The sequence below is a fragment of the Watersipora subatra genome, chromosome 1, assembly GCF_963576615.1.
Source record: "Watersipora subatra chromosome 1, tzWatSuba1.1, whole genome shotgun sequence".
NCBI lineage: Eukaryota > Metazoa > Bryozoa > Gymnolaemata > Cheilostomatida > Watersiporidae > Watersipora > Watersipora subatra.
Window position 1 is genome coordinate 18,978,974 of NC_088708.1, and position 13,073 is coordinate 18,992,046.

Genomic DNA, 13,073 nt, shown 5'->3' on the forward strand with positions numbered 1-13,073 from the left:
AACTTTTAAATTTCAGATCATGAAAGAAGTGTTTTGTTGAAATAAATTAGGAAAAAAAATAAAACTGTAAATGTGTTTAAATGTAAAATAATTAGCAAGTAATGGGTAAATATAATCTGTTTAGCTATGATTACAATGAAAAATTATTTAATAAATAAGGTAATAAAAAAGTCAATTTTATTTTTAAAAATTATAGTTAGTAGAATTAAGTATAATTTATTTTTATTTAACATATAACAAAATTTACCACTTTAACTTTCAAACTACATATTATGAAAAGTGTTTTGTGTAATTGAAATAAATGAAGAGAAGAGAGAAAATAAAAACAACTGTAAATGTTTTCAAGCTTTTTCAAACAACTACTACTTTTAAACTTCATATCATGAAAGAAGTTTTTTGTTAAAATGAATTAAGAAGAAAAATGAAACTGCAAATGTGTTTAAATGTAAAATAATTAGTAAGTAGTGCTAAATATAATCTGTTTAGCTATGATTACAATAAAAAATTATTGTAATCATAGCTCATTTTTATTACTTTGTTTAATAAATAAAGTAATTCACAACTACTTTTTTCTTGCTTTATTTAATAAATAAAGTAATAAAAAGTCTATTTTATTTTTAAATAATTATAATTTAGTATAATTAAGTATAATTTATTTTTATCTAACATATAACAACATTTGCCACTCTAACTTTCAAACTTTTTGCTTGCTTACATTAAGCAAAGATGTCCACTAACTAGTGGACATCTTTGCTTCAAGCTAGTCTATGTATTTGATTGATATGTATTGAAATCTAATATTACATGCAAGGGCTGTTTGTGAACTGAGGTGTCAATGAATCACTCTATCACCATACAATGTCAATATTTTCAGTTGATGGCAGTCGATTAGCTTCCCATCACACCAATGTAATACAACCCCAGTATGACTATCTATCTTATCTATGAATAACCAATGATATACAGCCCCTCATGTGTGGGGGCTGTATATCATTGGAGTAACTGATTGCATTAACTCACTTACTTAACACCATCTATTCAGTGCCTTTGCAATGCATGTAGGTATTGAATTGCTTTAAATAATAAGCATATATTAGAGCAATAAACTATAATCATCATTTCTTTAATATGAGCAATAATTACTGTCTTAATTGGAAATTCATGATCATTCTCATGGCTAACGCTATTGTTCTGTCGATCACTACGATTGACTAGCACAAAAAAGGGGCGTGGCCTAAACGCTCCTTGTTGGCACCGGAAACGCTCGTGTTGTTGAATGCACAGTTATCACTCTAGGGGGAGATAACTCTATGATACAGACAAACTTGTTTTGTTCCCATGATTTACACACTGATGAATCAGTTTTAAATTCTACTAGAAGAAATTATGAGACGGTAACTGCTCAAGCGTAGCTCTATTGTGTATAGGTTGAATATGTGATCTTTAATATTTCAAAGAAAATCATAAGTGTTCTGGAGTTATTGACGTAATTTCGTAATTGTTATTGTTAATAAATACAATTTTGATAGTGGTAATATAGACTTTACACTTTTCTAGTTATTTCTTTTTATTGCGTAATACATAACGCTAGGCATAGCTATAAACAAAAGGGCTGCAAGTGTGACATAGTGTCATATTGATGTTGTAATTAGGCCGAATCTAAGTGTGTTGCAATTAGTGCTCTACGGCTATGAATAGCTTGCTAATTTCATACCTACTATGGCTATTAACAAGCACATTTTATCCCCTAAACAGCTTTATCAAATTTAATTACTAGTTTTTATGTGAAAAATCATTAACGAAAAGCTTGTACTGGGCAGCAGCTGTTTGTAACATCTGCATTAGCCAACAAAATACAGCTGCCGAGAGGTTGGTTACTAGAAATCGTATCTATTTGTTACTAGCGCAAGTTTCATTCAGCTCCAAGGTTGTTGGCCACTCACAAATAAAGAAAGCAGTGCGATTAGAAAAAGCAAGTCCCCCTTACTATATGCATAATGTTTGAGCGTTAAATCTTTTAACAAAAATTTTTAGTAGATTTTATCAGGAAGTATCGGCATTTTTCTATCGTTTGCAATTGTTGTTGATGTTTGAAGTGATCTGACTGTCAGGATGTTTCAAGATTAAAATAATCAGATCTTGATCGCGATTGAAACGCTTAAAATAAAAAGACGTTTCAAGATGACGTCACTAGTTGTTATCGTTGCGATGGTTGATATCAGCTATTGCGTTCATGTTACAGCGTTCCGCGTCTCTATTCCGTTGGTCTCTTTGCAACTATAGACATCATAATCACACTATCACTTGATCGGAGCATTTTAAACACGATACAGTTTTGTCGATTTTAATTTTGAAGCATCCTGTCAGTCAGATCACCTCAAACGCCAAAATATCACAAATTATATAAAAAATACCGATACTTTCTGATAAAGTCTACTAAAATGTTGTATAAGTTCACCTTAAATGGTTGATGGCAGGTCGAGTAAATTGATAGAAAGTCACACCATAATATATGAGACTAACGAGTAAAACAACTGGCCACTCATTCCTTACAGTGTGAAACAAAAGCTGAGTGAATTGCTGCCAAGCACAAGGCACGAAGTGAGGCAGCAGTCACCCGCACGACTCTCCTCGCCTACTGATCTGTCTGTCGACGACACTCTAAGAAATTCATCTCCATTTCCCGAGAGTCAGGCTTCGCCACCTCATCTCAGCAGCAACAGCAGTAGCTCTTCGACTGAATCTGATGATGCCAAGGAGAAAGGGCGTGTACCTTTTGTGCGAAGCAATTCTTACACATTACCTACCCCATCCATGGCCCTTCTACTCTCTGACAAGGTGAGCAGTCATTTTTTTAAATTTATTTTGCAGCGCAGTACGTGTCATACGTTGGGTAAGCTGGTGTTGATCGGTGTCATATAGCCTTTTGATATCTTTCATTCTACATCGATTACTGGTGTGATATTCTTGGTGTTATACATGAGACCATCGACAGTTCCTATACTCTGGCAAACAAATTTTTAGTCCTCAAGTTCATTAAATGGCAGACGCACATTTGCTAGCGACCCATAACCGGACATTTCTGGACATTTCTTCAGCAACCTCAATTATCCAGCCTTAAGTAAATAGTATTTTCATACTAACTACAATATTATATGATAATCCTCTCCTTTGATTTTAATATCAAGTGCAATCTTCGTAATACATATATAAAACACTCTTACAATTATACCGTTAGGTGTCTTGAAAAAAACATGAAATATGAGTTTTGTCTAAAGCCCGGTTCACCTTGCTCGAGTGAAATGAAAAGGTTTTGATCTAGCCAAGCATTTTCCGTTTGTGTCATGCGTCTTTTACATGAACATTCTATACTCTTCTGTCAGTTTTACCAGTCAATAATGACTGTGAACCAGGCTCTATATCGGGTTGCTAATCTAGGTATTCCTGGTGAATAATTGATGATCACCGAGAAACCAAAGTAAAGCATTGATACTGAGATACTCCAGCTAACTCATTTCAATCAATCTTTAACTTTGGCATCAGTTGTGTCAAAGGTAGTTCTGATATGCAAATGGACATTTTAGTGTTATTCATATTACCAACCCTTGTCCAGCCTTAATTACATGTACATACTCACTTCAAGTGTCCAATTGCAATAGTCAAAACACCAACAATGACATAGCGTAGTGGCAAAAAATCACCTTCACGTTTGTAAATAAACTATCCGATAGCTTGTAAACTTGCCAAGCTTATTTTTTGAGAACATTTTGTTTTTATCGCAATGACTCTAGAGAGTGCGCACCGACTGATATGTCATTTTACAAGCGCCAGTGGATTGATGCCTTGTTCTCTGAAAATCTTTTAGACACCCAAGTGAATCGGTCTAATTAACTTATTAAATGTGTATTATCTGTATGATGTTACGACAGTTGATAATATTCATAGAAGTTTCATTTACAAATCCAAAGTTGATTAGATGACATTCGATTATTACTGTTACCATTCTAACTACCGTTAAAGGTCAGTTGGAGACTGCAGCTAAAAAAAAGTAGGCATCTTAGACGATGGTCTTTATTAGAAATTCAGATTTATTAAATCATTTTACAAGATGTACACTAATATAGTTTTTTAATGTTTGACTCCTGTCTAGCATGCATCTTTGTTAAGGCCGTTCTGACAGCTCACTTCTATCATACATGTACAAGTGAACTGCGATATTCTAAAACAGTTGTTTAAATCTTGCTATCTCTGCTTCTTGCAGTCATCTTTTTCCCATGATATCCAAAGTAGTATAGCGCTGTTGCTGCTGTCGTGTTAGCAATATACAGTAAAGTAAACAGAATTTATGTGCACAGTCATCAGTCGATTCAAACCAAATATTAGCCTATATATATTTAGTGCGAATGTTGAGACTTCAAAAGAAATCAAAATTTTTCGTAATTCCGCAGAAAAATTATTTAGATGCTGTTGCATAATTGGTATAGACACAAATACTCGAATGTATTGTTAACTAGCTTGTGCGAGTTTTTATTCAAAGGCTGTCATTTTCTATCCTGAGATGCCATCATGCCGTGCTCTGTTTTCAAAATTCAGTGTGTAATCAGTTGCAATCATTTTGAAATGTATGTTGTAGTGTTCTAGTCAATAAACTAGTTGGGATCATTAATGACCATCTATAAAAAGTGCATGACAGTTGAGTGTGTCAGTCGGCGTTTTAATTATAAACAAACAGTCATCTAAGGCGGGGCTGGTTTCAAATTGCCAAGGTCAGCAGTCAGCGAGTGTCAGAACTAACTAGTGGCATTTTTCAAACAAAAAAGTATGCATTGCTAATTTTTTAATTATGAAAATAAGAGTTACTCTCGAAATATGTTGGCGTTGTTGGTAAATGCTATAGTTAGATTTGCTACAAAATATTATGGAGATAGTTTTCTTGACATTTCTTATTATGGCATTCTCTAGAATTCAGTATCATTGTCTCTAGTATGTTCAGCACTTTACATAGGACCATTTTCGAATTTAAAAATAGTCTAAGAGTTCATCTTCTGGAGCGGGAGTGAAAGTCTATTTTTTTCTCCTATCATCTAACTGGGCCTTGCTTTGACCGGCTAGTCGTTGCATATAAGCCTCATCATCACCGCCTTTGTGTTGTTATATTTATTGTTCATTATTAGAAATTAATTATACACTCCTATGTTGGCAACCATGTGATGTGTTTATTACTTCAATTTTATGTTTTATTTTCCTATTGATGAAATAAATAAACAAACAAATTTTGTAAGCTTTTAATCTCTTATTGAAATGTGATACACAAAGTTATGTGGTTTAAGCTTTATTACTTTTGGCTGTTTGAATATCTTGTATTTAGTTTTGGCTTATGGAATCAAATTTAATATCTGTCTGGTGAGGTTTTTGTCAAGAATTCCCACAGAGGTCCCAGTCTATTGTGACTAGGTGCCCTCGCACTGTTTGTTAGCTCTGAGGCTTAGCGTTATATTCTATTGCCTTGCTATGTCAATGTTCTTTGTTTTTAATAAATAATTGATCAGAAGGATTAGGACAAGCATATTGGCTGTAGCTTCAGACTGCAAACTGGAACATTGACTTTTAATAAGCAAATATCGTAATACAATCCGCCTTACATAACAATTGTGATTTTGATATGTTAATCGTATTTGCTTATAAGTTTCCGCTTCACATCACCTCTACCTGTCGGCTGATTTTAAAGTAAAATTTTCAATTTTACACCGCTGCTGTAGTGATCTCTCGCGCTGCACCAGGCATCGCTGTCACTGGTCTCCACCAAAACTGCGCGATTCGTCGATGTGGCCATTCACTGCAGGAAACTAAATTTTTATGCGGACATTTTTATGACGATGCAAAGCTACTCAGTGTGATGCACTCCGATGCGAAATGTTGGATATTGCTAAGAATTTAGTACATGCGTGTGATTTCTGTGTCAGGAACCATGTAGAATGGGTAATTCGTATCCTATATAACGCTACATTCTCTAAAATCCTCATTGCCTTGTTCAGCCAAGTGAACCCCTATATTTGCTTTTGTGCAGCTATATCATACACTTTTCAGCAAAGCAGTGGAGGTTTTGATTATGAAATGATATGGATTTAGTTTTATCCTCAACAAAGAAGTATATTTATGGTTGATTATTTAGAGGCACCAACTGGGCATAAGACAGAAATGTCTGGTCTAAAGTTGCTGCTAAAGTATTCTATTAGTAAGAGGGAGATGGAACCAAAGATATTAAACACATAAATTAGACTAGAATCAGAGTGAGAGAGGATGAAAAATCAATAGTCAGTATGCACATGTGTTAATGTTACAATCCTAGCAAGGACTGCATCCATCTAATGATATCACAGTAATTATGGCTGCTGTCGAGATGTGTAGAATAGTTGATTCTTCACTCTTCCACTATCTGCAGGCCAATCCATCTTCAACAACATCTGATGCCTCTTTGACAACATTCAAATATTTTCCATCACCTGACAAATCTTCTAGTCTGCCAGTCACGCATAACCGCGTGGAGACGCGACCCAGTCACCCTACCAACATATCAATAACCAGTGACCGGTCTAGGGCTAGTCTTGAAAGACTTGAACTCACAATTACTGCAAATGATGAGGTTGCTCCCAGTTCCCCCAATGCCATCGAGAGAAACAAGGCTATCGCTAGCAAGTCATACATAGTTGAGAGACCATCGGCGGCGTTACTCGACTCTCTCAATGATTCACAAAAGTCCATCATAGAAGCAGTGGTCAGCTCTGCAGAGGCAGCGGCAGTAGAAGAGAACCTTTCCACTGCGTCAGACGGGACACATAAGAATTCACACAATGGTAAGTGTAGAGTATTTTTATATCATTCCTTAAATTCAATTAAACTTGGCATTGTCACATCTACCATAGTGACACAAGCGTTGACACACTTATAGTTATACGGTATTGTCATATCTACCATGGTGACACAAGCGTTGACACACTTATAGTTATACGATATTGTCATATCTACCATGGTGACACAAGTGTTGACACACTTATACGGTAGTATGTGTGTTGCAACTTTTTTGTTATCATTCTTCAATGTAGACTTAGCACAGAGTGATAAGCACTTTATGATTGTATGCTGTTTATGAAATATTGACAGAGTCTAGAGATCTGACTGAGCCTGGCAAACCGAGTGTGCAGAGGAGACTCGATTATCTCTCGCTTGGCAGCATCTCAAGCAATGCTGAGTCAGGCGGAGTTTATCACAGTCTTAAGTACAACAGCACCGATATGCCGAAACGAGCGCATCTACAACGCTATCTGCAACAAATGAAGTCATCAGACACGTCAAGGAGAAAGGAAGCGTGGTCGGAGAATTCCAACAAGGCCATAGGTTCCCAGTCTAAGCTTACCAAGTCTGCGGTTCCAAGCCATCAGTCAGGTGTCGTATTGATTACTAATCTTTATATTTTTCATTATTTCTGCTGCAGTAATTGCGGTGTTAGACTTGAATAAGTACACAATAAGTTGTCATGCTGAATCTTATGTGCTTTTCCTCATTCATTTCAGTGCGGAAGGTTTCCAGCGGCAACATCAGTAAAGTGCCCAAACACTACGAGAAAGGAAGTGTTGGCCGACGAAAATCTTCTCCTGCTAAGGTATGTCACCCTATTGCGTGCTAAGTGTTCATGACATCTATGAAGGAAAAGTGGGACTGTAGGCTTGTCTGTATGTGATAAGATGATGAAATGTTCTGATACAGGCTGAGTCAGCAGATCAAACAGAGGACACTGAGGCAGTGTCGTCAAGGATGCGAAAAGAACTTGCTCTTCTCAAGTCAAAGTACCCTAAGAAGCTTTCTCCTAGGACTGAATCCTGTCAGCGACCGAGCAGCGCAGAGCCTGCTACCTGCCACATACACCAGGTAGGCTGTTTACATCGTTAGTTCAAACGCACTCGATCTGCATTGAAGGGGAAACCAGTAATTGGTTTGTTGGCAGCCTCAGCATTTTATTAATATTCGGACTTGTTCGCACAAGTTTAAACAATAACAATTACGAGCATGATGATGTAATTGCTTTGATTTATTTTACCGATGCCTTTGACTGACCAATTGCTGATCATTGTTCTTGCCTTGTCTGTACTTGGTCCTGCCACTCAGCGGGAGTGTTCATTGGCTAATTGTATAAATACTCTCTCTTTACTTTGCACTCACTACTCTAGTTTCCTTGTGGAAATTCAGGCTTTTTATTTGAACCAATTACTTTGCTTTGGTCTGTAGCTATACACGTATTATCATGAAGGTTGCTGCTAAGTCTGCTGCCTTTCTGTAGTTCTGACATTTCTCGCTTAAAGTTTTTTTGTGATGTAGTTGTAATAACTTTCAAATATGCAACAAAAATGTTAAAGTTGAATTTGAACGTAATTGTCGGCAGCAAACATACGTAGCATACAATCAGCAGGCTTATCCGTGACAAGTTTACTGACCTTAATTTAATATCTGCTTTAGAATGCTGTACTCATTGTTGTATGTACACATTTGTTGCTTCTCTGGTACCTTTACTAAATGCTTATCCTAGCAATACTAAACTTGTTACCTTGGATTTAAAGGTCTTGGTTCGATTTTTATTTTAAAATAGAATGCCATTTTATAATTAACTACATTTGTTCAACAATTACACTAACACCGTAAAAATGTGTCAAAATTGACAAGCTGTGTATTTTAGGTGGTACACCCAATATATTTTTGTTTGGTATACAGGTTAAATAATTTTGTTAATAAAATTTTTGTCATGTTCTAAGTTTTACCATTTTATTTTTAGTTGCTGTTTTTGTTTCAAAACCTAAAGTTAAATATATAAATTTTTCTACATATATAGCTTGTGATCAATATTGGCAGATTATATGTGAATCAAAGCAAAACAAGTCCTTCGGACTCACTATTGGTTTATGAAATATTCTTGGAGTCGTTTGCCCTGCTGATTGGCTAGATGATTATTTGGATTCTATTTTCTAAAGTGAACTGAGAGTCGGTCAGTCTAATTCATTTTTGATTTTTCTTTCCTTTTTGATGTATATTTTCTGTATTTCTCACATTATTACATGCATTGCATGTCCTCAGTAAGTCTCATTAAATATTATTTAGAGCTCAGTCTATCTGAATGCCTGTGCAGTCATACCTCGACATATGAGTGCCCCAACATACAAGAAAATTGAGATACAATCAGAATTTCATGCAAGTTTTTCAAGAAACATATGAGGAATTTTTGAAATACAAGCATAAAAGCTGGTTCTCACGATGGTCACCTAAATGGCCAAGTATGTGAGAGATTGCTTTCGAGAACAGCATTACTCATTCTTTTTCCTCGATTCAGTTTGAAAAAAGTTTTGTAAAAGGTTTGCTAAAAGTTATAGTTGAACGCGAGGCAAAAAGCGCCAAACTAAAAACAGATTATAAAAAATAAACACGACAAAATAAAGTTTAGTGCGAGATTCAAACTTAGCTCTAAGTGTGTGTTTAATAAGCTAAATTCATTTAAGTTAAGTTCAAAGCTTCTGTTACATATCGTCTCAAAAGTTTCCTGTACCGAAGGCATTGCTGTCAAGTCTCTCTTGGACCGCCATTAGCCACTACGTCTGTCTCAAAAATAAATACTTACAGTAGTGTACATAGTAATGTTACATTTTATTGCAGATTTTAACAACTAAGTCTCTGTTACTTTGTTAACATAGATACTGAATTACAACAATTAAAAGCATGTTTTCCTTCATAATATCCTACTTTGTGTGATTTTGTTACAGTATGGTAACAAATTAACTTGTATTTAGTTATTTTATATAGGAAATAGTGTCTTGAGACACGAGTAAATTGGCGTACATGCACGAGCTCAGTGCCAGAACGAATTAAGCTCGTATGTCGAGGTATTACTATATTGATAGGCAGGAGATCCATCACACATTAATGGCTGGCCAATCAAGCAACCATGTCTGTCAACTGGTGACAGGTACTCCCCATTTTATATGAGGGTTATGATTGTGTGCACTGTGGTTGCGCTTCACGTGATAGCTTTATGTTTTAGCCTAAAGAACGGGAATTTAGACCGAGTACTGCTGCAGGACACAATAGCACCTATACTCATGAACAGTTTGGGCATCCAACTACTGAGAGGAACTTGATGCAGCTCAAGGAGCGGCTGCATGGACTTACAAACAAGCACCTCGGTAGGAAACCTCTTTGTTTGCTTTTGGCCTCTCTTGCTGCTGCTTCTCATACGTATGTAAGGGGATGGGCTATAAGTAAATAGAGATAATGTGTTTGCAAGCTGATGCTTGGGCTGATGCGTTTGTGACTTTTTATGTTACAGTGGTATGTTTTAGTTGCACCTTTTAGTCACTTAGTGAAGTCCGTCATGTTACAATGGTATGTTTTAGCTGCACCTTCGGGTCACCTGGTGAAGTCATTTGCTGAAAAGGAGGCAACGCCCATATCCACGGGATATGTTCCATTTACTGTTGATGAGAGCATTAGTGAATACAGGTAAGGAGGATAGTTGTATCTATCTTCTGCTTGTATTTGTGCGAATGAGGTCTGTTTTGTGAATTTAAAAGCGCGTGTTATAGATGTCAGTACACACGGTTGTCTTATGCTGTAGCTCTTATGGTGCTATTCACTCGGTGACTCATCCTAGACCATCCACAGCCCATTCTGCCGGTGGTTCACCCATTCCGTCTCCAGGTGTATCTCCAGCCTCTGCATTGCATCGTCCTACCCCATCGAGAGGGTCAGCTTCAAGTTCTCTTTTGTTTGCCGTTATCAAGGGACATCTATGCCGACGACTTTTCGCCACCTGCAAAGTACAGACAATCGTCAAGACTATACACGATTGTCATAACCTTCTTTCACAATACAGCTGGCAGCCGGCGGCGGTCCCCACGGCTGACACTCTTCAGGATGTCAATTTCCAGCAGAGGTTGTTGGACCAGGTCAGTCATACTCGTGTTACCGACTGGCTTGTCGCATTGGTGTGCGCTCTATTGAATCTTGCTGGTGATTTGCTGAGCAGAGTAGTGATACGTCTGTTGTGTTACAGCTGGAGGCGGCGCTTCTCGACATACACGAGATCTTCTTTGAGCTGCCGGTAGATAAGCGGATTGCTCTTATACAGCAGTCAGAAATTATGCAGGCAAAGGTCAAGGCACAGCAACAAAAGGTTAGGAGGTTTACTATTTGGCTCACTTTACTGGTCATCCTCATATATTGTGTGAGATATACATCAGTAATACTGCTGTAGCATTGCTCATATGTAAGACCTTATCAACAGTTGATTAATTCTACATACATAGTTTTAGGCCAATAGGACAAGAATGAACATCCCTAGATCGTGGCAAATCATAGAAACGGACTGTTGTGTTGATAAAATGTTTACTTTGGCGCAATTTTTTTAATTGGTTGGAGTTGTCTTCTATTGTTTACTATATAGCTTATTTGAAACTAAGGCCGTAGTATCGGTAAAAATGCTCATTTATGGTTTGGCTGTATGAATGATGCGGCACAGATGATATTTGGCTGTCTCATTCGTTGCAGGTCAAATCTAAGGTCATGCGAAAGTCGTCAATTAAAGAACAACAGCCTCCAAAAAGGAGAATATCTCCCGCCACACAGAAAGTCATGGACAGAAAGAAAGTGCAAAAGTAAGCAAGCTTTGTTTTTATTCAATTTTTTTAAATATTGAAGTTGGTTGTCTCATGACTGCAAAATTTGAATCCTTTACCATAGCTCTTTGCTGATGTTGCAGAGCCTCTGCAGACACTAATCTAACTAACAAGTCCACAGTTTCTACTACTCTCAAGAAAGCAGTTTTTGCTCCTACATTTGCTGCCAACAGTCCTCAAAGAGCTTCCATCTCTGGGCCTGCTGGCGGGTATGTAACATGTAGGCCTACTCCACTTCTGGACATTGTTGTACATAATAGTTACACTGTATATAGACAATCTGTCGGTTGGTAGATTGTTTATTTTTATTTCTCTATATTTAAGTATTTCTATTTCTGTTATTGCCATCACATAGAGGTTTTGTTGACTCGAGCGTTGTTGTGGATGGATTTTTTGTATTTTATAGCAATAGAGGCACTCTTTCTCATCATTGACAAGGAGTGTGTGGCAAGTTATTAACATGGTCAACAGGCCAGCAGCAAGAAAAGTGTGGTGTCGCAGATGTGCGGCTAACGTTCATTCTTGACATTTTCAACGTGTGACTTGCCTTGGCATCAGACCTTTTATGTGAAAGTCGTCCTCTCTATGCTCAATGACCTTGTGATAGCTCTTTTTATAGGTTTGACACAATTTGTTGTAACCGGCGCTCAATCTTGTGCAAAAATCATGTCATATGCTGTAATTTTAACACGGTTCAACACGGCATCTGGCAGGCCCAAGTATATTACTGCAGTTTTTCATAGTGTACGTGGTTTATTATATTCAAAGACTTTTTACCTAATGGTTAGTCGAAATTGTTGATCTCTTTATGAAATAAAGCATAACTGTGATGTTGTAATGTAACAGCTCTATATTATGTCTTTAATGCCAGCCTCGACTGACACAGTCTGTAGAGAATTTGTGTGGCATATGCACTTTGATTTACGATCTCCTTGGACATTCCTTGTTTATTTGCATCGACATTACTACATTTCTTATGTAAATATGTTATGACAATGCCGCAATTTGTTTGCTGCTTAAACATTTTGTAGTGAGATATATTTTTATTAAATAAATGAATGTTAACTATAACGATATGTGCCATATGGTTATCATAGAAAGGTTTATTGAACTATGAGGTCTGTTAAGGCCGGGTTACATCTATGGAACTAAGACTTACTTAGCAGACTGTATAGCTGGATACAGTTGCGACTTGATAAAATGTTCATACATGTTTTGCCATCAAATTGTAGGTTGCACTTTCCCTACGCTTGGGCACCTGACCATTAGACTAAATGAAGAAAATCCGGAAACATTTAAACGCGGCGGTTCTAACAGTTTGACAAATAAATATGTTGTTATTAAAGTTTTGATTTATTA

General features: G+C 36.7%; 1 protein-coding gene across 2 annotated transcripts in view; it reads left to right on the forward strand.

Annotated features, from left to right (window-relative positions):
* Positions 1–12,779, forward strand: part of LOC137385895 (serine-rich adhesin for platelets-like) — a 29,119-nt gene extending 16,340 nt beyond the window's left edge. For both annotated transcript variants that reach the window (XM_068072496.1, XM_068072497.1), the window contains exons 8-19: positions 2,556–2,838; positions 6,443–6,854; positions 7,162–7,443; positions 7,572–7,660; positions 7,765–7,926; positions 10,082–10,223; positions 10,434–10,539; positions 10,655–10,985; positions 11,093–11,212; positions 11,587–11,693; positions 11,798–11,923; positions 12,121–12,779. In XM_068072496.1, the coding sequence (XP_067928597.1) occupies positions 2,556–2,838; positions 6,443–6,854; positions 7,162–7,443; positions 7,572–7,660; positions 7,765–7,926; positions 10,082–10,223; positions 10,434–10,539; positions 10,655–10,985; positions 11,093–11,212; positions 11,587–11,693; positions 11,798–11,923; positions 12,121–12,148 (2,188 nt within the window). In that variant the 3' untranslated portion in view covers positions 12,149–12,779. The remainder of the gene's footprint in view (positions 1–2,555; positions 2,839–6,442; positions 6,855–7,161; positions 7,444–7,571; positions 7,661–7,764; positions 7,927–10,081; positions 10,224–10,433; positions 10,540–10,654; positions 10,986–11,092; positions 11,213–11,586; positions 11,694–11,797; positions 11,924–12,120) is intronic.
* Positions 12,780–13,073: the final 294 nt, after the last annotated feature.